This window comes from Narcine bancroftii, unplaced genomic scaffold (genome assembly GCF_036971445.1).
Source record: "Narcine bancroftii isolate sNarBan1 unplaced genomic scaffold, sNarBan1.hap1 Scaffold_162, whole genome shotgun sequence".
Lineage (NCBI taxonomy): Eukaryota > Metazoa > Chordata > Chondrichthyes > Torpediniformes > Narcinidae > Narcine > Narcine bancroftii.
This window is the reverse complement of record NW_027211897.1, coordinates 1840616-1861958: the sequence shown is the minus strand read 5'-3', so window position 1 is coordinate 1861958 and position 21343 is coordinate 1840616. Positions and strand designations below refer to the sequence as shown.

At 42.3% G+C, this 21343-nt stretch overlaps 1 protein-coding gene across 2 annotated transcripts; it reads left to right on the top strand.

Annotated features, from left to right (window-relative positions):
- The first annotated feature begins 313 nt into the window (after positions 1-313).
- Positions 314-5681, top strand: LOC138750518 (uncharacterized). Of its 2 annotated transcripts, none has more exons than XM_069912596.1 (2): positions 314-4977; positions 5083-5681. In XM_069912596.1, exons 1-2 carry the CDS (start codon positions 4630-4632, stop codon positions 5497-5499), a joined length of 765 nt encoding a protein of 254 aa, XP_069768697.1. In that variant the 5' UTR covers positions 314-4629; the 3' UTR covers positions 5500-5681. Both variants share the same exon structure in this region; 1 of them encodes a protein (XP_069768697.1).
- Positions 5682-21343: the final 15662 nt, after the last annotated feature.

Sequence of the window (21343 nt, the reverse complement as noted above, 5' to 3'; positions counted from 1 at the left end):
GAGGGAGGGGGGGTGGTGCTTTCGCTGATGGAGGGAGGGGGGTTGGTGCTGTCGCTGATGGAGGGAGGGGGGTGATGCCTTCGCTGATGGAGGGAGGGGGGTTGGTGCCGTCGCTGATGGAAGGAGGTGGATTGGTGCCATCGCTGATGGAGGGAGGGGGGTTGGTGCCATCGCTGATGGAGGGAGGGAGGTTGGTGCCATCGCTGATGGAGGGAGGGAGGTTGGTGCCATCGCTGATGGAGGGAGGGAGCTTGGTGCCATCGCTGATGGAAGGAGGGGGGGTGGTGCCATCGCTGATGGAGGGAGGGAGGTTGGTGCCATCGCTGATGGAGGGAGGGAGGTTGGTGCCATCGCTGATGTGTCAAGGGGTGCAAGATGACGTCGTCATTGACAAGTATGGGGATGGAAGTAGCGCTGACAAGCGGGGTGGGGGCGCATGCAATGCTTGCCATGACCTATATACGTTGGTGCCCCACACAGACACTGACACACACACTCACCCTGCCACACACACCCACTCACACATACACACCCCCACACACACCCCAAACCCACACCCCTCAAACACTCCCCATACACCCATCCCCCACAAACTCACACCCCTCACAACCACACACACACCCCTCACACACACCACACATAACCCACACCCACACCCCTCATACACACACCCTCACACATGCCCCACAACACACACCCCTCCACACCATCTCTCCACCCATCCCACACACTCTCACCCCCCACCCACACATCCACACACTCAGACACCCCCACACTGCCCCCTACACATATTCTCACAAACACACATCTACACACACTTCCCACACACACCCATCCCTCACACACACACCACATTAACACACCATACACACACCCACCCCCACACACCCCACTCCCCACACACCCACTCCCCACAATCACACATCCCTCACAAACACACACCACACATAACCCACACACACTGCCACACACATACCCCACAACACACACCCCTCCACAACACCCACCCACCCATCTCATACACACTCTCACCCCCCACCCACACACTCAGACACCCCCACACAGCCCCTACACTTATCTTCACAAACACTCATCTACACACATTTCCCACACACACCCCTCTCTCACCCATCACTCACACACACACACCCCACACTAACACACTCTACACACACCCACCCCCCACATACCCCACTCCCTACACATCCACCCTCCACAAACACACATCCCTCACAAACACACACCACACATAACCCACACACATACCCCTCATACACACTCCCACACACATACCCCACAACACACACCCCTCCACACCCCCATCCACCCATCCCACACACTCTCACCCCCCATCCACACACTCAGACACCCCCACACAGCCCCCTACACTAATCCTCACATACAACCCACACACTCCCACTTACACACACCCCACACACACCTCTCACACACACCCACAAACACACTTCCCACACACTCAGACACCTTCCACACTGACTCCACACAACACACAGACCACACACAATTCCCACACACACCCCACACACCCACATACTTACACACACTTCCCACACACACTCCCACTTACACACACACGCCACATCCCCACACTTACCAAACACTCACCCCACACAAACCTCTCACATCCACTTGCCACACACTCAATCCACACACTCAGACAACTCCCACAGTGACCCCACACACACACACATCCACACTCCAATAGAATCTCTTTTCTCCCTCTCCCCTTAATCCCGTCTCCGAACCAGATTCTTGTATTTAAAGTAGACTTTGTTCCTAGACGAATATAATATGGGTCTGGAAGTCGGGATTTAGAATGAAAGGTTCTGAAAATCGTTCAGGATAGGTCCCCCCAATTATTTCGGGGCAAATTGGAAGATGTTCTTTTATATCAGCGACATGTTCTATCAGTGAGATAATTTTGTCGAGTTCCTTCCATTTGACGTCGATGTTGTGCTTTGTACAAATGTCTGCATATATTTGTTCACTTATGGAAAATGGAAAGAAGGAAATGCACACACGCACACATACCCACTCCCACACCCTCCCACACGCACACATACATACACACAACCTCCCTCACACCCCTTCTTACACACGCCCACACACATACCTACCCAAAAGGACCCAAGCACATACACTCCACACATATCCACCACACAATCCTACCCACACACCCCACACACAACCCCTCACCCATTCCCTCCATAACCCCACATGCAGACCCCAAACACACACCCCAATCCCACAAAACTCCAGACACACATCCCAATGATTTTGGGGCAAATTGGAAGATGTGCTTTTATATCAGGGACGTGTTCGATAAGTGAGATAATTTTGTCGAGTTCTTTTCATTTGACGTCGATGTTGTGCTTTGTACATATGTTCTGTATATATTTGATCGTTGATATATTTGTATATATTTGTTCACTCTTCTGTATATATTCTGTATATATTGTAAATATTCTGTATATACTTTTTCACTGTAAATAAAACCCCCACATACATGCACGCACACACACACTACCACACACACCCAAATGCCAACAGACACTCCCACTCCCTCACACACACACACACACACACACACACACACACACACACACACTGTCCCTCACACCCCTTCTTACACACGCTCACACATATACCCACCCACAAGCACCCATGCACTTATACCCCACACACATCCACTACACAATCTTAAAAAATCAAACAAAAGATGAGAAACATTAAATCGGACTGACCCGACAGGACGGAGGAACTAAGGTCGTTTGGAATCAGCAGATGCGATAGAATCGGCAATCTCCGTCAGGCCGAGGGACCTTGAAACACCACACAAGTACAAACTAAACTGGATGAGAGGGTCCTTGCAGAGAAATGGATTGGAGTCAATCCACAGGACCCTCAGAGCAACAGAGAGGATCACTGGAGTCTCCCTCTTCCCCATCAGTGTGATCTAGCAGGATCCTTGTCTGAAGAGGCCATGCCAAATCCTGGAGAAGCCCTTTGACCCTGCCCACAGCATCTCTCAGCTGCTCCCATCAAGGAAGAGAAAGGAGGATCAGAACCAGCATCAGCAGGATGAAGAACAGCTTCTGTGCAGGGGTCGGGAGAAGGTTGAAGCACCAAAGGAACTGCTCCCACTCACCATCCGAGTGCAAACAGAGAGCGCATGTAAAATGTTCAATGATGGGAATGTATGGACATGATACTAAGGGCTGAAAGAGACTTGGAACAGGGTTTTTTGTGGTCGATCATTTATTACGAATAAAGTCTTACACGAAAGGGCAAGAAGCAGCTAAGGTTGTTCTTTCCACACAGATCTACTGTTAGTCCTCTAATTCTATGGGAACTGTCGCAGGGTTGTAGCTCCCAGTTGTTGGGATAGGCTGACACAAAGTGGTAGGTCCAGGTACTAATGAGGATGCCATCAGATGGTTCCCCACCCCCCACTCTCTCCCCACCACCACTGCCAACATCAGTTCTTTGTATTACAAATAAAGATGAGTGAAACACAGAAGTCTGCAGACGCTGTGATTATAATTACAAACACACCGACATGCTGAGGGAACTCAGCTATTCTTTCCAGCATTCAGGCCTGAGCCCTTCTTCAAGGAATAAACAGAATAACCCAGAAGCAGGAAATCTCAGAAAGGCTCAGAATTCTGGTTAGGGGACAAATTCAGCCCAACAAAAGGTGTTAATTGGATGTGATAGGGATGAGGTTTTTCATAGCAGGCCGAGCGACCATGTGGTCAGGCGGGCTGAATCGCTGTCCCAGTCAGTTGGTACAAGATGGCATAGGCCCCCCTTCCCTTCTCACGAGAAACATGCGTTTGGCGACACATATTGCCTGAGAGATGTTGCCACATCCTGGTTGCACGTCACTGGGCAGGCAATGACTACGCAACGCACTGACATCACTCCCCTAGACCAGTGCACCCCAGAGAGGAATGAGGTCGTCCCCTAAAAGCAGCACGAGAGATTCGCATAAAGGCAGTTACTGGTTCACTTCATATTGTGTGGAGGTGCTTCATTTCAGTAGCACCACCTTTAGCAGCCACGACAAGACCATGAACAGGCTGTCAGCAAGAGAATGGGATGGGGAATTGAAGCAGGTGGCTACTGGGAGATCCCCGCTCTTGTGGCGGACATGGAGAAGTTTTTGTTTATAGGATAGCTATGAATCTCGATGAAAATACAACCAGTATAGGTTTTACTCATTCACAGGCTTCCAGAGAACAGACTGGGAGAGACAATATCAGTCTTTAGGCCAGCAAATCTTCCAGACAGGGATCAATGATCAATTCTTCCCAACAGGGTCCCAGTCTCCAAAATCCATGATGTCTTCCTTGATATTTTTAATGCAGTAGCGCTAACTGACTACCGATCGAGTCAATGAGCTGCCAAAAGGCAGCCCATTCATAAATTGGTTTCCTGCCCAAACACAGCTGATGGAGTCTGTTACCTATCAGATGTGAATTGTCAAAAGGTATAGTAAGCGTTCAGTAACCTTAACAACACCTTTCAGTGCCAGCTTGACATTGTTTCTGCCCAGAGGTAAACGTCTCATGTCCCTGCCCATTGGAACACGTCTCCAGGAGACCAATGACAGCTTGGTGCAAAGGGGATACCCAATGTGTGCCGGTGCCATTGATGGATCACATATTCCCATTATTGCCCCCAGCTTGCATGCTGCAGCCTACTACAATCGCAAAGGCTGGCATTCAATGGTTCTGCAAGCGGTGGTCGACCACAGATTCTGGTGAGCTAAGCCTTTATTGGTCTTTATCACATCACATCTCAATGTCTATCACTTCACTGTGCTTTCCATTCACGTTACAGCTTCTCAGATGTGTTTGTTGGCCGGGCAGTACCCATGATGCCCGAGTGCTTGCCAACTCTCCTCTGTATAGAAAGGAAGAGGACCAGGGCGGATACCACTTCCCACCTGACGTGAGTGTTCACCCTACAAAGCTCCATGTGTCAATCTTATGTATGCTTATTGTGTCAACGGTCATGTGTATGAATTAACAACATTCTCCATTGCTGTGCCTGCAGGTGTCCAAGGATGTTAATGGAGTGGAGGTTCCAGCGCATCTTGTGGGTCATCTGGCATATCCACTACGAAATTGGCTGATGAAGGGGTTCACACAGCACCAAGGACTGGATCTGGATCAGCAAAGATTTAACAAGGCCCTTAATTCTGCAAGGATAGTGGTGGAACATGCATATTGCCGTCTAAATGGCTGCCGGTGGTGCCTGTCCAACCGTCTGGATATCTCTACCACCTTAGTCCCAGGTGTTGTGTTTGCTCGCTGTGTCCTGCACAATATATGTGAGATTAACAAGGAAGACTTTCTGTCAGAGTGGACGTTGGTTGAAGCAGATGGTCCTGCACCCATTAGCACAGATTGTCGCAATCAGCAGGCCCATGGGCACCAGGCCATCCATTCTGCCATTTTGTCCATCCTGTAAGGGTATGACCCTGCCACCTAGCTCCTAATTTCCACAACTTGTTCCCCCCTCCACCCTCCCCACCCAATGCGACAACATGAGCCTACTGCCTGGCATGTTATGTGTTCTCGTGAAGTAATGGTTGCATATAAATGAGACTTGTGTGCTTGTCAAAAATGTAATAAAAAACATTTTTTGAGAAATCTTATTGCTTCATAAATATCTGAGTTCGACATAGCAATGTAAACATTTCACATTATGTTTAAACTAGATGTAAACCATGGAACGGACAAATCACATTGCAAATACACTCCACACTTGAACACCGCAGAACAAAAACAAAAATGGTAAACACAACAAACACCTCCACCCGGCACCACAGCATTTCTGTGTTGTGCCGATTATCCCTCTCGGAGGAGGGTTACCAAGTTCATTTGGCAGGCGCATCCTGCGCATTCAGGTGGCCTTCCGGCAGCCCATATTGCCATTATATGCGGCTTTACAAGTGGGGCATTTGGCCACCTGAAAGTGCCTTTTCTAAGAGTTCCTGTATCTGGCTCATTCCTTGAAGAAGGGCTCAGGACTGAAATGTTGGGAATATATCTTGATCTCCTATGGACACTGAAAATCCGGGCTGAGCTCCTCCAGCTTAACGGTGGGTTTTTAAGCACCACATATAGATGCACATCTCAAGACAAGGCCACAAAAATGTGCCACCTGGGAAAATTGCATAACAGGGGCATCTTGTGGTTCCACTTGGCTGCTTCTTACATTATTTGGCCAGGACTTTCTTTGCAAATTTCCCAACACCTATTCTGTGTTTTCTCCAGCCTGTCAATTCAAATACACTTGTTTTCTTACTTCTCCAGTTCTTGGTTTCTCTGCTTCCTGACCTGCTTTTTCCAGCAGTTTTGTATAACTTATATTCCAGCAGTTGCTGTGGTTGAACTTTTACTGATTTAATGAATTGTTTTCATCAGAATCTAAATGTGCTTGAGTCCACGGTCAGCCATGTAAGCATTGAAATGGGTGGCCACTGGGAGATTCACCCTGTTGCAGCAGACAGAGTTGAAGTGCATTAAATGCACCCAATCATTTGGTCACTGCAGCCACCATTTAAAAAATTCAAGAGGTTCTGCAGTCTGTGTGTCAAGAAATCCCTCTGCACCTCTGTTTTTAGTGGGAATCCTTCAACCCTGAAGTTGTGCTCTCTCGTCCTTGACTCCTCTAACATGGGAGATAATTTTACCACATCTACTGTATCCAGGCTTCTCAACATTCGAAGTGCTTCTTAGGACCCCTACCACTCATCATTCTTCTGAACACCAAGGAGTATAGTCCAAGATCCATCAAACCTTCCTCATATATTAATCCCTTCATTCCAGGAATCATTCTTGTGAATCTTCTGCAATGCCAGCACATCCTTTCTTCAATAAGGAGCCCAAAACTCTCTCCGCTACTGCAGGTGCTGCCTCGCCAGTGTCTTCTTAAGCCTCAACATCACATCCCTGCTCTTATATCCTATTATTTGCGATATGAATACCAACATTCCAATCAGCTGATTGACCACCAACATGGAAGTTAACCTATGGGGCATCCTGCACGGCGATGCCAAGGTCCATCTCCCCCAGAATTTTGAATGTTCACCCTATGCAATAATAATCTGCCCTTTTATTCCTTCTCCCAAAGTTCATGACCAGACATTTTCCTACTTTGGAATTCACTGGCCTCTTCTTTTTCCATTCTCCTAATCTATCTGTCTCTCTGCAGCCTTGCTGTTTTCTCCCAGCTACCTGCTGCTCTGTAACGGGTGAAGAAAAAGAGATGGCCCCCAGAATTGTTTCCCAGCATTTCTGCACACCTGCAGAAAGCCACATAACACAGCAATTGCCTTCTGGTCGTTCCCCCTGATAGTACAGATTCTAACACCAATGTGTATCTGTCCAGAGTGTAGTGTAGGATGACTGTGATTGGCTGAGAGTGTAGCCACACCTACTGGCAGGTCTTAAAGGATTTCTCCTAGCCAGACCAGGTCATTCTGGACTGGTCGACCCACGTATGATATGCTCCAGTCTTTTAGTTAATAAAAGTCTTGGTTTGGATCAACAAGTGTTAGGTTCTTTCGACGCACTCTGCAATGTTCCCCCTTCCTGCACCTTTGCTCTCTGAGATGTGTCACCAACAGTGTCCTTTCCTTCTGTTCCTCAAAATAGATACTTTATTTTCATATTTCAATATGTGCGCAACTCGGAGTTCACAATATTAGCCAAGAGCTGTTAAAATTCCCGGGAAAACATTGCAAATTATAAAATCTTCTCAAACAATGAAAAACCATGTACAAAAGTGAAAACAGTGACTCCTGGTGGGCCAGGTAAAAACTATCGGGAGATACATAAAAAGGTGCCTTTTTAGAATCTTTTTCTGCTCATGTAGAGAGGATTTTGAAGGTTAATTGGAAACTATTTTCAGAGGCTTGGACTTGGATGAATTTGTACGGACTGAATGAAGATGATGTTCATTCTGTTCCTGATGCATTTTTATATTTGAATCAATCAATGAGAATATTATGGTTGGAGGAGATTTTAATTGTTGTTTGGATCCGTTGTTGATTAAATCTCGAAAAATTGTGAAAAAAAAACAAAATGGCGAAAAGAATAACTGAGTTGATGGGGGATTTAAATTTAGTGGAAATATGGGAATGGAGGAATCCGACTGAAAAGGAATTTTCCTTTTATTCTGCACGTCATGATTCGGTTTCAAGAATAGTTTTTTTTGGTATCAGCCCATTTGCAGGGTCGAATCAGACAGGCTGAGTATAAGAGTAGGATTCTGTCAGATCACTCATTATTGTTAATTTCACGTAGTATCGCAGAGATGGTGGAAACTTGTTATTGTTGGTGATTTAATGAAATGTTGTTAAAAAGAACCTGAAATTATTACGCTTGTAAGAGATCAGATTAGGTTTTTTTAGAAACGAATAAGGGATCAGTTCAAAGTAAGTTTATGTTATGGGATACTTTAAAAAAGATATTTACGAGGTCAAACTATTACTTACACAGCAAAAGTGAAGAAACAATATATAGCAGAAATTCAGGACTTAGAGAAAGAAATTGCAACATTAGAGAAGACATTTCAGAAAAATTCAACTGAGGATAATAAAATACAGTTGTCCAAATTGAAGCTTTGTTATAATACAATTGTGAAAAAATAATTCAATGATGGAAACAGCTCTACTATGAGTTGAGGGAGAGAGCACATACGGTTTTAACTTAGCAATTGGAAACTGAACAAGTGCCTAGAATGCAGTTAGGAGAAATTCAGAGATAACATAAACCACAGGATATTAATGATGAATTTTGTACATTTTATCGGGACTTTATCTGAAGGGAATTCGGATATGGAGCAGATTGATTGTTTTTTGTCGAATTTAAATTTACCTTTATTAGAGGAAGAGGATATTAAGACTTTGGATGGTTCATTTACTGATTTGGAACTTAAGGAGGCGTTACAATCTATGACAAGTGGAAAATCCCCTGGAGAAGATGGATTTACATTGGAATTTTAGAGAAATTTTTATGATTTGTTATTTCCGGAATATTCTGATGTACTGAAGCTCGCCACTGATACAGGTTTATTTCCAGAATCGTTTTCAAGGGCATTAATAACACTCATCCCAAAGAAAGACAGAGATCCATTAAAAGTTGTGTCATACAGACTAATATTAATAAATAATAATATTGAATATAGATTACAAAATTGTAGCAAAGGTTTTAGCAAACAGATTGGCTAACCTTTTACCGCAATTAGTACATGTGGATCAAGCAGGATTTATCAAGGACAGGTACTCAGCTGATAATATTACTAAATTAATTACAATAATTAATGCTTCAAGACAACTCAACCAGACAATGATATTAGCGCTAGACATGGAAACGGCTTTCCACAGTGTGGAGTGGAATTTTTATTTAAGGTGTTAGAAAAATATAAATTTGGACCACTCTTTACCAGTTGGGTTAAGGCATTATATACTAATACTCCTGCTCGGGTGGTGACAAATGGACAGATTTTGCAGGCATTCAATTTGTTTAGATCCACTAGACAGGGTCGTCCGCTGTCACTAGCCTTATTTGCATTAGTTATAGAACCAAGCAATTAGGCAAGAAATGAATATTAAGGGAATTACAATTGGTGGGCAAGAGTATAAAATTAATCTGTTTGCAGATGATGTGTTGATATATTTGTCTCAACCTAAGAATTCTTTCGAACCATTACAAAATTTGTTGAAAAGATACGGGGTAATGTCAGGCTATAAAGTAAAGTGAGATATTACTAATATCAGATGGAGATTATTCAGATTGTAAACAACTTATGAAGTTTAAATGGTCAAATAAAATTATTTGGGCATAATAATGGATAAAGAGTATCAAAATTTATACATCTTAAATTATGTACCATTATTAAATAAGATTAAGTTTGATTTAAATAGATGGAAGGAGTCACTGTTAACACGGGTAAATTGTATTAAAATGAGTATATATCCACGCATTCAGTATTTGTTTCAATCTATTTTGAGTGTTATACCGGGAAAGTTCTTTCAGGAATTAAATAAAGCAGATTGTTTCTTTCTATGGAAAGGTAAGTTGTCTAGAGTCTCTATGCAAAAGTTGACATGGAGGTATGTTTTGGGAGGTCATCAATTCCACATTTTCAAAATTATTATCAAGTAGCACAATTAAAGTTTATGAATAGACTGTTTGATATTGACCAACCTCCGATGTGGGTGAATGTGGAGATGGATCAAATACAAGAAAGAACAATACATTATTTTATATATAAATGGAATCCTCTGCTTTTGCAGTAGTATCAACTGACAGTATTGAAACATTTGATAGGAGAATGGTATAAATGGAATCAGTTTATAGGATCGAAAGGTAAGATTTCAGCTAAGACACCATTATATCAGAATCAGACAATTTCATTTTCTATGAATAATTCTTATTTGAAAGATTGGGAATCAAAAGAAGTGATATTATTGGAGGACTGTTTTGGTTTAATAGACAGAGAGAAATTTGGAATATCACAAAATACTTTATTTGCTTACTATCAAGTACAAGATTTATTATTAGAATGCTTTGGTAGAAATTTTAGTATAACCTGGTCAAATGAAATTTGAGAGATTAATTGTTGATAAGGGGAAAGAAGGGATTTGTTTCCGAAATGATATGTTATTACAAGAAAAGATGAAAAAGGTAGATATATTTAAAATAAAGGATAAATGGGAGAAGGATTTATGTGTTCCTATTTCTGTGGATGAGTGGTCTTACATGTGTTTGGTTAGTGTTATGAAATTAATTAATGTACGATATAGTTTAGTTAGTTATAACTTTCTGCATCAGTTATATTGAACTCCTGAAAAACTGACAAAATATGGATTTAGTGGGTCAGATTTGTGTTTTTGATTTGGTGATCAGACAGGTACTTTTTTTATACTCAGCGTGGGAATGTTTAAAGTTGAAGCCCTTTTGGTAAAAAGTGATTAAATTTTTGCGAGTTCTTTTCAAATAGATTTATATGTGGATCCATGGGTATGATTACTGGGATACATGAATACAATTATGGCAAATTTACGCTTGGAGAAACCTCAAATTGCATATATTCGTTTAGAATTAGCAGTGGCTAGAAAATGTATAGCTGCAACTTGGAAAAATGATGTCGAATTGAGTATTTATAGATGACACAATGAAATTCAATCATGTATTTACTTAGAGAAAATAACGTATAATTTGCAAAATAATTTTTCTTTTTTTATAAAGATGTGAAGTTGGTATTTGGAATGTATGGGTTGAGATGTTAAGTAAAAGCCTTATACATGTTGCAAGATGTAAATGGATGTCACACCGTAACAGTCTGTTATGAGACGATGCTATTGAGTTTTTTAATATAAGCTTCGTAGGGGTGAGGGTTATAGGGGCTGGGATAGATTAGAAGGGGGAGGAGGGAGGTGGGAGGTAGTAGAGGGTAGTTTTAGATTAAACTTTGTATTTTTTCTTGGTTCTGTAAAATTCTTAAATAAACTTCCAAAAAAACTGCATCGAGATAAATGTCGAGCCAGGCTCATCCATTGAACAGAAGACAACATAACACATCAATTACCTTCTGGTTTTTCATCCACTCTACTCCAAACCTTACAATTTTGACTCCATGGGTTTCCTCTGGGTACTGATGTCCTCTCACATCCCTCAGGTAGGTGTAAATGGCAGCTTGATGATTGATGTGGATTGTTTTATATTTTAAATACAACATCTATATTGTACATGTAATGGCAATATCATTCAAAGAATTAGACTCCACTACAAAACTGGGAGGAAGGATGTGAACCTGAAAGATTTAGTTATGGTCACTGATTCTTAAACAATTTGGTGAGAGGACACACACATGGATATCGGGATGAACCCAGGCATGAGAGGTTTCAGAAAGGAGTAGAGAGTGTTCTTGATCAATCAAGAAATTTTAGAGATCACCCAGTAAATGTTATGAGAAGGCACATGAGCGCGCGATGCCATAAAATGAGTTACGTTTATATTGCATATTCGGTTAATTTTTAACTTAGACATACAGCATGGTAGCAGAACATCTCATGCCCTGAAGCCATGCTGCCCAATTTACACCCCATTGACCTACACCCCCTGCACATTTTGAATGGATGGAGGAAACCAGAGCCCCTGAGGAAAACCCACGCAGATACAGGGAAGACTTTCAAACTCTTTATAGACAGTGCAGGACCCGAACCCAGGTCCGGTCCCAACCATTGGTGCTGTAAAGGTGTTGTGCTAATTTCCACACCAACCATGTCATCCTTTAGATGCCATCTTATTCAGAATAAAGAGTGTTTACTCTTTCTCTCCTTTAACCATCTTGAACACAATGGCAAACTGTTTCATTAACCTCAAAAACAATTGATCAGAAATAATCTATAGAACACCGTCAAACCCATTAACTGAAATAAATTAAATAGAAGGAAAAAAGAAAAAAAATTAACTGCTAAAACGAAAAAAACCTAAAAATTAGGTCTAATCCAACCTCTCCCTCTAATCAAAGTTATCTAATGTAATGAAGAAAAGAAGAATAGTGTAGAACCACTGGTAGCCCCCAGAGAACAGGCGATGAATGGCCAAACCACACATTTAGTTCCTCCAATTGTAGAAAAATTCTAGGAATGTGCCCCATTATTTCATCAATTGGAACTTTCTATCTTTAATATAAGATATGATTGTCTCTAAACTTAAAAGGACATTACATCATGTAATCACAGTGTATGAGTCGGGGAAGAATCATCTTTCCATTTCAATAACATTGCTCATCTGGCTATTAACGTAGCAAAAGCTCAAAATTTTTTCTGAGCTGCCGACGATGGTTTATCTGGATCACGAGAAAAACCAAACAGAGCAATTTAACGGACAAGTTCAAAATTGATCTTAAGAACCATTGATAAAGTTTGAAAAATGCCTTTCCTGAATTTCTCTAAGTTTGAGCATTCCCAAAACAGAGGAATTAAAGAGACTTGGAAAATTTTAAATTTCTCACATAGTGAATCAACATTTGCATACAAGCGAGATAGTTTCAGTTTGGACATATGTATTCCTGTACCACCTTAAATTGTAAAAATCAATGCCTAGCATATAGTGAAGAGTCATTAATACAATTGAGAATAGAATACCAAGGTACTTCTGGAAATTTTATATTTAAATCTCATTCACAACTGCTCTTAATCTTGGATTTTAAACCCAATACATTATTATAAATACATGCTATTAATCCACCATGAACATAAAGCCGTAAATTTAAAAAAATAGATGAAGAATATTAGTCTTAGAAATTCACGGAAAATCCAAAATCTTAGATTGAAGAAAATGTCTAATTTTTCAATGTCAAAAAAGAGTGATTACTAAGTTCAAAATTTAGTTGATAATTGTTTGAACGTGGCAAAATTAACTGAAATAAAGGGGTCATTGAAACTTTGAATACCTATTCTATAACATCCTTGAAATCTACATCCAACAAGGATGGTGGTAAAAGATGGTTATCTATCATAGGGTTGCCCAATGAAAAACCATTTAGCCCAAAACAGTTCCTAAATTGGCCAAAATTCTCTATCAGTTTTTCAATCATGGATTATGTGTCAAATTTGGAAAATGGTAATATTGTAGAACTTTTTTGGAAAACTGTAATTCCGTCATGGCCCATGAAGGGCGATTCACTGATTTTTCCAAAATTATCTAAAGCAAGCCTGATCCAAATGCTATACTCTTTCCATTTATTATATTCCCAGCAGAAGTTGGGGAATTACAACTAGTAACAAGGAACTGGCTCTGTTATCCCCTCTTCACACAGGCCATAAAGTTCATAGTTGGAGCAAAGGTCTATCTTGGATCAAATGAACTGATAAAAACAGGATCCAAAGCAAGATTTAATTTGTTATTTTGGCCCAGTATTTAATGGCAGAAACTTGCTGAGCAGAGAGGGCTTTTATAATAGATAGATAATATTGAAATATTACAGACCTGAAGTGCTTTTATGTATTCATTAAATAAACAGAAAAGGGTTTAAAATAATCAGACAATAGTCCAATTTTATAAATTAGATCAGGGTATTATATTATAAGCCCAAAGTTAGGGTTGTACCTAATGGACAAATGTCCTCAGCATTCCCATGAACCAGGTGTAGTGGGCAGGGATGCCCATTATCTCCAGCTCCCTTCATTTTGATTCGAGAACCGTTGGTGGAAGATATTCACTGAGATCCAGACATTAAAGGATCGTGGGTAAATAAACCAGGAAGAAGATGAGATTAATCTATTTGCAGATGATGTCCTGATATGTTTGACAGACCCAGCAATTTCATTGGTAACACTACACTCTAAACTGGAAGATCATGGGAATATCTTGTGATATAAAAGGACCAAAATAATCAACTTCCACGTATGTAAAAGGGAATTAATCAGGTGAAACTCTGGCCTGTGGTAAATCTGACATTTGTTGTTGTCCAGGTTTTCATTCTCTCTGTAAGTCACAAAGATATGAACCCTCATGATTTCATTATTAATATATTTAAGCACTGACGTACTATCAGGCCAAAACTCAGAATCTGCTAACTCCATCTGTCATTCTCTTCTTAACATAGTGTCCATTTTGCTCACTGTAGCAGCAGTCAATTCCATTCAAGGTCTGGTGACTGACTTTAATGGAGTAACTCTGGCTTTTCCCATTACAAATCCACCATGTACTCGCACTTGGTTTTCACAGGACTCAGTAACTGACAGGATCAAAATCACCTTCACTACATCAGCAAAATGGTGTAACAGCAAACGTGGCCAATCCAAAGTCTGTTGACTTCAAACGTCCAAGTATTTGAAGACACTCAATCCAATTTCTCCAATCTTGTGCGATGGATTCTGAGATAGTTTCATCCCATCCAAATTTTCTTCTGCACAATTCTTGAAGAATTTTCTTTCATTGAATATTTTATTTAAATCAACATATATATGAAAGTTATAACAATTAAAAATCAAATCACAATGTTACAGAGCTTACAAATATATGTTGATAATATATAAAAAAGAAAAGAAAGGAAAAGAAACTAAGATACTACTGTAGCGGCAGCTACAACCAGACAGGTTGAGTTCAGTGAGCAAAAATTCCTTTATTCAGGTTTGCATGGCTGGTCTTATGCTCCCAGCCCAGACTTGGCTGAGAAGGGTACCGGGGGGTCACGTGGGCCGCAGTTCACGGGCTTCTGAGCCTGGTGCCGAGGTAGGGGAGAAACCCGCGACGGTGCCATTTTGGACGGCTGCCCCACCGCATGCATGACATGAAGGGCTGGATCACATGCCTAATGGCATGCGCCACACAGCCCCCCCCAGAACCGGTGCCAATGGCCTTTTTTGTCAGGCAGCCTCGCTTCTTGGGTTGAGCCGCGACCGCTGGCTCATTGGGGTTGAGGTGTGCTGGCTTTAATCTGTCCACAGTAAACAGTTCCCTCTTACATTAATGTCTGGTGTGAAGGTGGATCCTGAATGCTGGATGACTCTGTACAGCCCTTCATACAGTCTTTGAAGGGGTGCTGTGAAGGGTCTCATCTGATAAAAACATACTCTGCGGAATACAGCTCACTGGGCTGGTAAGAGGCGCGTGTGCCATGTCTGGGCGGTGGTGGGGGTGTGAATGACTCCAACTGGGCCCGGAGATGGGAAGTAAACCATGCGGTGCCTGTTGCAAGTTGTGAGGTGCATTGATAAACTCACCAGGCAGGGCTAGTGGTGCACCATAGACCAGCTCAGCCGATAACGCCTGCAGACCTTTTTGGGTGTCGAGTAGATGCCCAGGAGTACCCAAGGCAGGTCATGCACCCAGTTGGGGCCGGTGAGGCGGGCCATAAGTGCCGACTTCAGGTGGCAATGCAATCGCTCGACCAGTCCCAGTCTGTTGGTGAGCTGTGCCCAGAGTGAAGAGGTGAACTGCGTGCCACGTTTGCTGGTGAGGTGGGTCAGCATGCCGAACCAGGCAATACAATCGGTCAAAAGTGCTCGGGAGCAGGAGTCTGTGGAGGCTTCTCGATAACCTCAGGCCAATGAGTGGTGCAGTCTACCACCGTGAAAAGTTAACGGTTACTTCGGGAAACGGGTAAAGGGCTGACAATGTCCACATGTATGTGGCTGAACCATTCTCAGATGTGTTCAAAATCCTGCACGGGCACTCTGGTGTTCCTGTGTACCTTGGAAAGCTGGCAATGGATGCAGGTTCTGGCCCAGTCTGCAATCTGCTTTCGAAGCCCGTGCCAAATGAAGCATTCAGCCACCATATGAACCTTGGACCTGATGGAACGGTGGGAAAGGTCGTGGATATGGTGGAAGACATGCCTGCACCACTGCTGGGGAACCACTGGTCATGGGGTGCTCATGAAGACATCGCACAGGATAGTATAATCACCGAGAAGAATCGGGAGGACCTGGAACTGCTGGCCCGTGATGGCCGTCCTGAAGGCTTGCATCTCATCATCGGACTACTGATCCGGGGCAAGCTGGTCATAGTCTAGGCAGCGTGTCAGCGACCACATTGTCTTTCTCCGCCTTGTGCCAAATGTTGATGGTGAACTCCAACACAAAGGACAGGTGATGCTGTTGGCAGGCCGACCAGGGATCTCTAGCCATAGCGAGAGCCTGAGTGAGGGGTTTGGGGTGGGTATAAATGGTGAAAGGCCTCCTCTCCAAGAAATAGTGCAAATGAGGCACAGCAAGGTACATGCCCAGCAACTCATGGTTGAAAGCACTATACGTGTTCTGGCGGACGATGAAGTTGGCTAAAGAATTCCAGTGGTTTTCACTGTCCATTAACCTGCTGCTGCAGGATGGCACCAACGGAGGTGGCAGAGGCATCGACGGAGAGCAACATAGGAAGGTCGGTGTGTGGGGGGACGAGTAGGGTAGCCTTCACGAGGGCAACTTTCGTGGCCTCTGGAGTCCAGGCGTATCTTGTTCTTGGCCGCGATAAGGGCGAAGAGTGGCTGCATGATGTGTGCAGCGGCTGGAATGAATCGGTTATAGAAGTTGACCAGACCTGCAAACTCTTGTAGCTCCTTGAGGTTGTTTGGGCGTGGAAACTCTCTGATTACAGTGACCATAGCAGCTGGTGTAGCTCTTTCGGTCGTGATGGTATGGCCCGGGAACTGCATGGACTCTTTTCCGAACTGGCATTTGGCTGGGTTGATCATTAGGCCGAATTTGGCAGTTGGGAGAAGAAGGTGTGCAGGTGAGACTTGTGTTGTGCCCAGTCTCTGCTGGCGACAAGAATGTCATCCAGATAAATGAACACAAAATTAAAATCCCTGCGCACCATATCCATGAGGTGCTGGAAGCTCTGGGCGGTTTTCTTGAGCCCAAATGGGATGCATAGAATTTGAACAAGCTGAAGGGGGTGATGATGGTCGTTTTGGGGATGTCCTTGGGTGCAATGGGATTTGATGATACACGCGCACCAGGTCGACCTTGATGAATACCCTCGCGTCATGCAGATTGGCTGTAAAGTCCTGAATGTGAGGGATGGGGTAACGGTCAGGTACTGTCATGTCATTAAGCCATTGATAATCTCTACAGAGATGCCAGCCACAGGAGGCTTTCATGACCAGGTGGAGCAGTGAAGCCCAAGGACTGTCGGAGCGTCGAATGATCCCCAGTTCCTGCAGATGCGAGAACTACTCTTTCGCTATCTGGAGCTTATCCGGCGGGTTTAACAGTAATGTACAATAAACTGTATCAGATTCTGTGACACCAGGTTCACAATGGGGAGAATATTTAACAGTGATATACGGTAGACTTTGGTAGATAGTGTGACACCGTGTTCACAGTACTGAGAAGGTTTAACAGAGATGTACAGTAGAATAAGGCAGATTCTGTGACTCCGGGTTTACAGTAGTGAGAAGGTTTAAAAATGATCTATTGGAAAATATGGAAAGAATGGGAAAAAAGTTGAATTGACGCAAAGTCTTCTCCATATTGAAGATCCGGAACAATCATTGGGACTGGAATCACTGGGTTGAATGTTTTTGTTTCAATACTTTGTGAAAGTCTGACTGGGGGAGTGGGTGACACTGAGTCCTTTAGTCACCTGCCTCTTGTGGACTTTACCACACCCAGATTTTTAAGGAGCTACTACTTTTGAGTAGCTCGTTTGGGGATTGATTTTTCTCTTTTTTTTGGAATCTTTTAATTAGGTGGGGATTAGAATACTGTGAGATTTAGAAGGGGAGCATTATTTTATAATAGGATTCACATTCGTGGGAAGGTTTAACAGTGATATACTATGAAATGTGTCAGATACTGTAACACCAGGTTCACATGGGAATAAGGTTTAACGGTGATGTATGGTATGTTGAGGTAGATAATGTGACACCAGGAGTACAGTGGGGAGAATGTTTAATGGTGATCTATGGTATGTTGAGGTAGATAATGTGACACCAGGTGTACAGTGGGGAGAAGGTTTAACGGTGATGTATGGTATGTTGAGGTAGATAATGTGACACCAGGAGTACAGTGGGGAGAAGGTTTAACGGTGATGTATGGTATGTTGAGGTAGATAATGTGACACCAGGAGTACAGTGGGGAGAAGGTTTAACGGTGATGTATGGTATGTTGAGGTAGATAATGTGACACCAGGTGTACAGTGGGGAGAAGGTTTACCGGTGATGTATGGTATGTTGAGGTAGATAATGTGACACCAGGTGTACAGTAGGTAGAAGGTTTAACAGTGATGTAAGGTAGGGCTGAGGCAGATACAGTGACACCAGGTTCACAGTTGGGAGAAAATTTAATGGTCATGTACGGAAGACTGAGGCAGATACAGTGACACCATGTTCACAGTTGGAGAAGGTGCAACGATGATGTACGGGAGAGTGAGACACTTATTGTGACACTGGGTTCACAGCAGTGAGAACGTTGAACAGTAATGTCCGATAAACTGTGTCAGAAACTGTGACACCAGGTTCACAGTGGGGAGAAAATTTATTGGTCATGTACATTAGACTTTGGCAGATACTGTGACACCGAGTTTACAGTAGTGAGAAGGTTTAACAGTGATATACTATAAACTGTGTCAGATACTGTGACACTAGGTGCACAGTGGGTATAAGGTTTAACATTGATGTACGGTAGACTGAGTCAGATTCTGTTACTCCGCATTTTCAATTAATGAGATGGTTTAAAAATGATATACAATAAACTGCGGCAGACACTGTGAAACCAGGTTTACTGTGGGAATATGGTTTAATGGTGATTAAAAAAATGAACTTTGGCAGATAAAGTGACACTAGATTCACAGTGGGTAGAGGTTTAATACTGATGTATGGAAGACTGAGGAAGATATTGTGACACCGGGTTCACAATGGGGAGAAGGTTTATCAGTGATGTACGATAAGCTGTGGGAGATACTGTGACACATGGTTCACAGTAAGAAGAAGTTTTAATGGTGATGTAAAATAAACTGTGGGAGATAAAGTGACACCAGGTTCACATTGGGGAGAGGTTTAATGGTGATGTACGGAAGACTGAGGCAGATACTGTGACACCAGATTCACAATGGGGAGAAGGTTTAACAGTGATGTACGATAAATTCTGGTATATACTTTGACATCGGTTCATATTGGGGAGTACTTTTAACGGTAATGTATGGTAGAGTGAGGAAGATACTGTGACACCATGCTCATTGTATTGTTCATTTATCTTAATTACAATATCTAATTTATATGCTCATTTCTTTTTGTGGCAACTTCTAAACATTCCATAAACTTCAATTCCAATCAGATTTTGTTCATTTAAATAGGTCACCATTAAAAGCCCAAATCATTTGGTCTCTAAAGTACGCCTCACAAAATTAAATTCTGTACTTGGGTTTGGTTGCAACAGCTCTTCAGTTTGCTTCATTATTTTTTCAGTCCCTCGTTTTGTGTTTTCTTTTTTGCCTGTTCAGCTTCACCAAATGGGCATCCAACTCTCTCTTCTCAGCTTGACCCAACGTCTCCTCTGTAAACTTAAGCAAACCAAGGAGACCAAAGTTAAAATTTTCATATTTGCATTTTCAAAAACAAAAATGGCGCTGTGACTTGCAGTTTCACATCATAACCCCACTTGCTAAACTTGCAAGCAACTGCACCTCATCCTACAGCTGGAAAATTGCAATAGAACTGCTTGCTTCAAGCAAAGTTATTATTTGACTCTTTAATAATTTTTTGTAAATTTCAACAGACATAATATCATTTAACTGTTGTTTATGTGTCGTTGGAAAATTACCTTTCCATTCAATCAGATTTAGAGTTTTGAGTGCCGTATTTGAGAAAAGATGTGCTCCTGTTGGGGAAGGTTCAGAGATGATTTACTGGAATGATATCAGGAATGAAAGGGTTAGTGTATGAGGAACATTTGTCGACTCTTTGACTGTACTGGTTGGAGTACAGAAGGATAAGGGGGACCTCAGAGGCATTTCAAATGCTGGATGGCCTGGGCAGAGTACATATGGCAACGATGTTTCCCATGGTAGGGGATTCTAGAACAAGAGAGCATAATTTCAGGATAAAAGGGTGTTGATTTAAAACAAATTTTGTCAGTGGGTTGTGAATCTGTGGAACTGAGGTCATTGGGTTTATTTAAGGCAGAAATTGACAGGTATTTGATTAATCAAGTAATCAAGGGTTAAGGGGAGAAAGCTGGGCAGTGGGGCTGAGTGGAAGAATGGTGGAACAGACTAAATGGGCCTACTTCTGCTCCTATATCTTGTGATCTATATCCTGCGGAAGACAAAGACAACCTCTTCTGCATCATGGTTTTATGTTATGTGAACCCATTTCCAATTGAATCCCATGTTACAAGTGGCCCACACTCCTCCGGAATGTTTGCTCTCATGTTATGCCATTTTAGCCAATTCAATAAGATCGCTAAAGACCGCTGCGTTTCTCTCAATGCAAATTCTACATTGACAGGACTACAGCTACCTCATTTTAAAAATTAGTATTGAGCAGCTCAAATGATATTTCTTGGTTCTTTTTTGAAAGGGTTAAAATAGAATCAAATAAAATAGGAGAGTGAAAAGCAGAAGAATTTATATACAAGTGGGAATCGAAATTAATGGTTGGTGATAAAGATACACCATTGTTGAAACATTTAATTAATATATGGAATAAAATAAATGATGAAATTGGTGTAAATGGATGTACATCACTCAGAATAGCTTTGATTCAAAATCATCGTATCTTTTTCAAAGGATCATCAATTTCTGGATAGATGGTTTCGTAAGGGGATTAGAAATGTGGAAGATTGTTATGA

Excerpts from the sequence above, each read along its gene's own strand:
- LOC138750518 (XM_069912596.1), top strand. The coding sequence starts at position 4,630 with ATGACAGCTTGGTGCAAAGGGGATACCCAATGTGTGCCGGTGCCATTG. Across the intron at positions 4,978-5,082 it reads GATACCACTTCCCACCTGAC|GTGTCCAAGGATGTTAATGG; the intron begins GTGAGTGTTCAC and ends CTGTGCCTGCAG.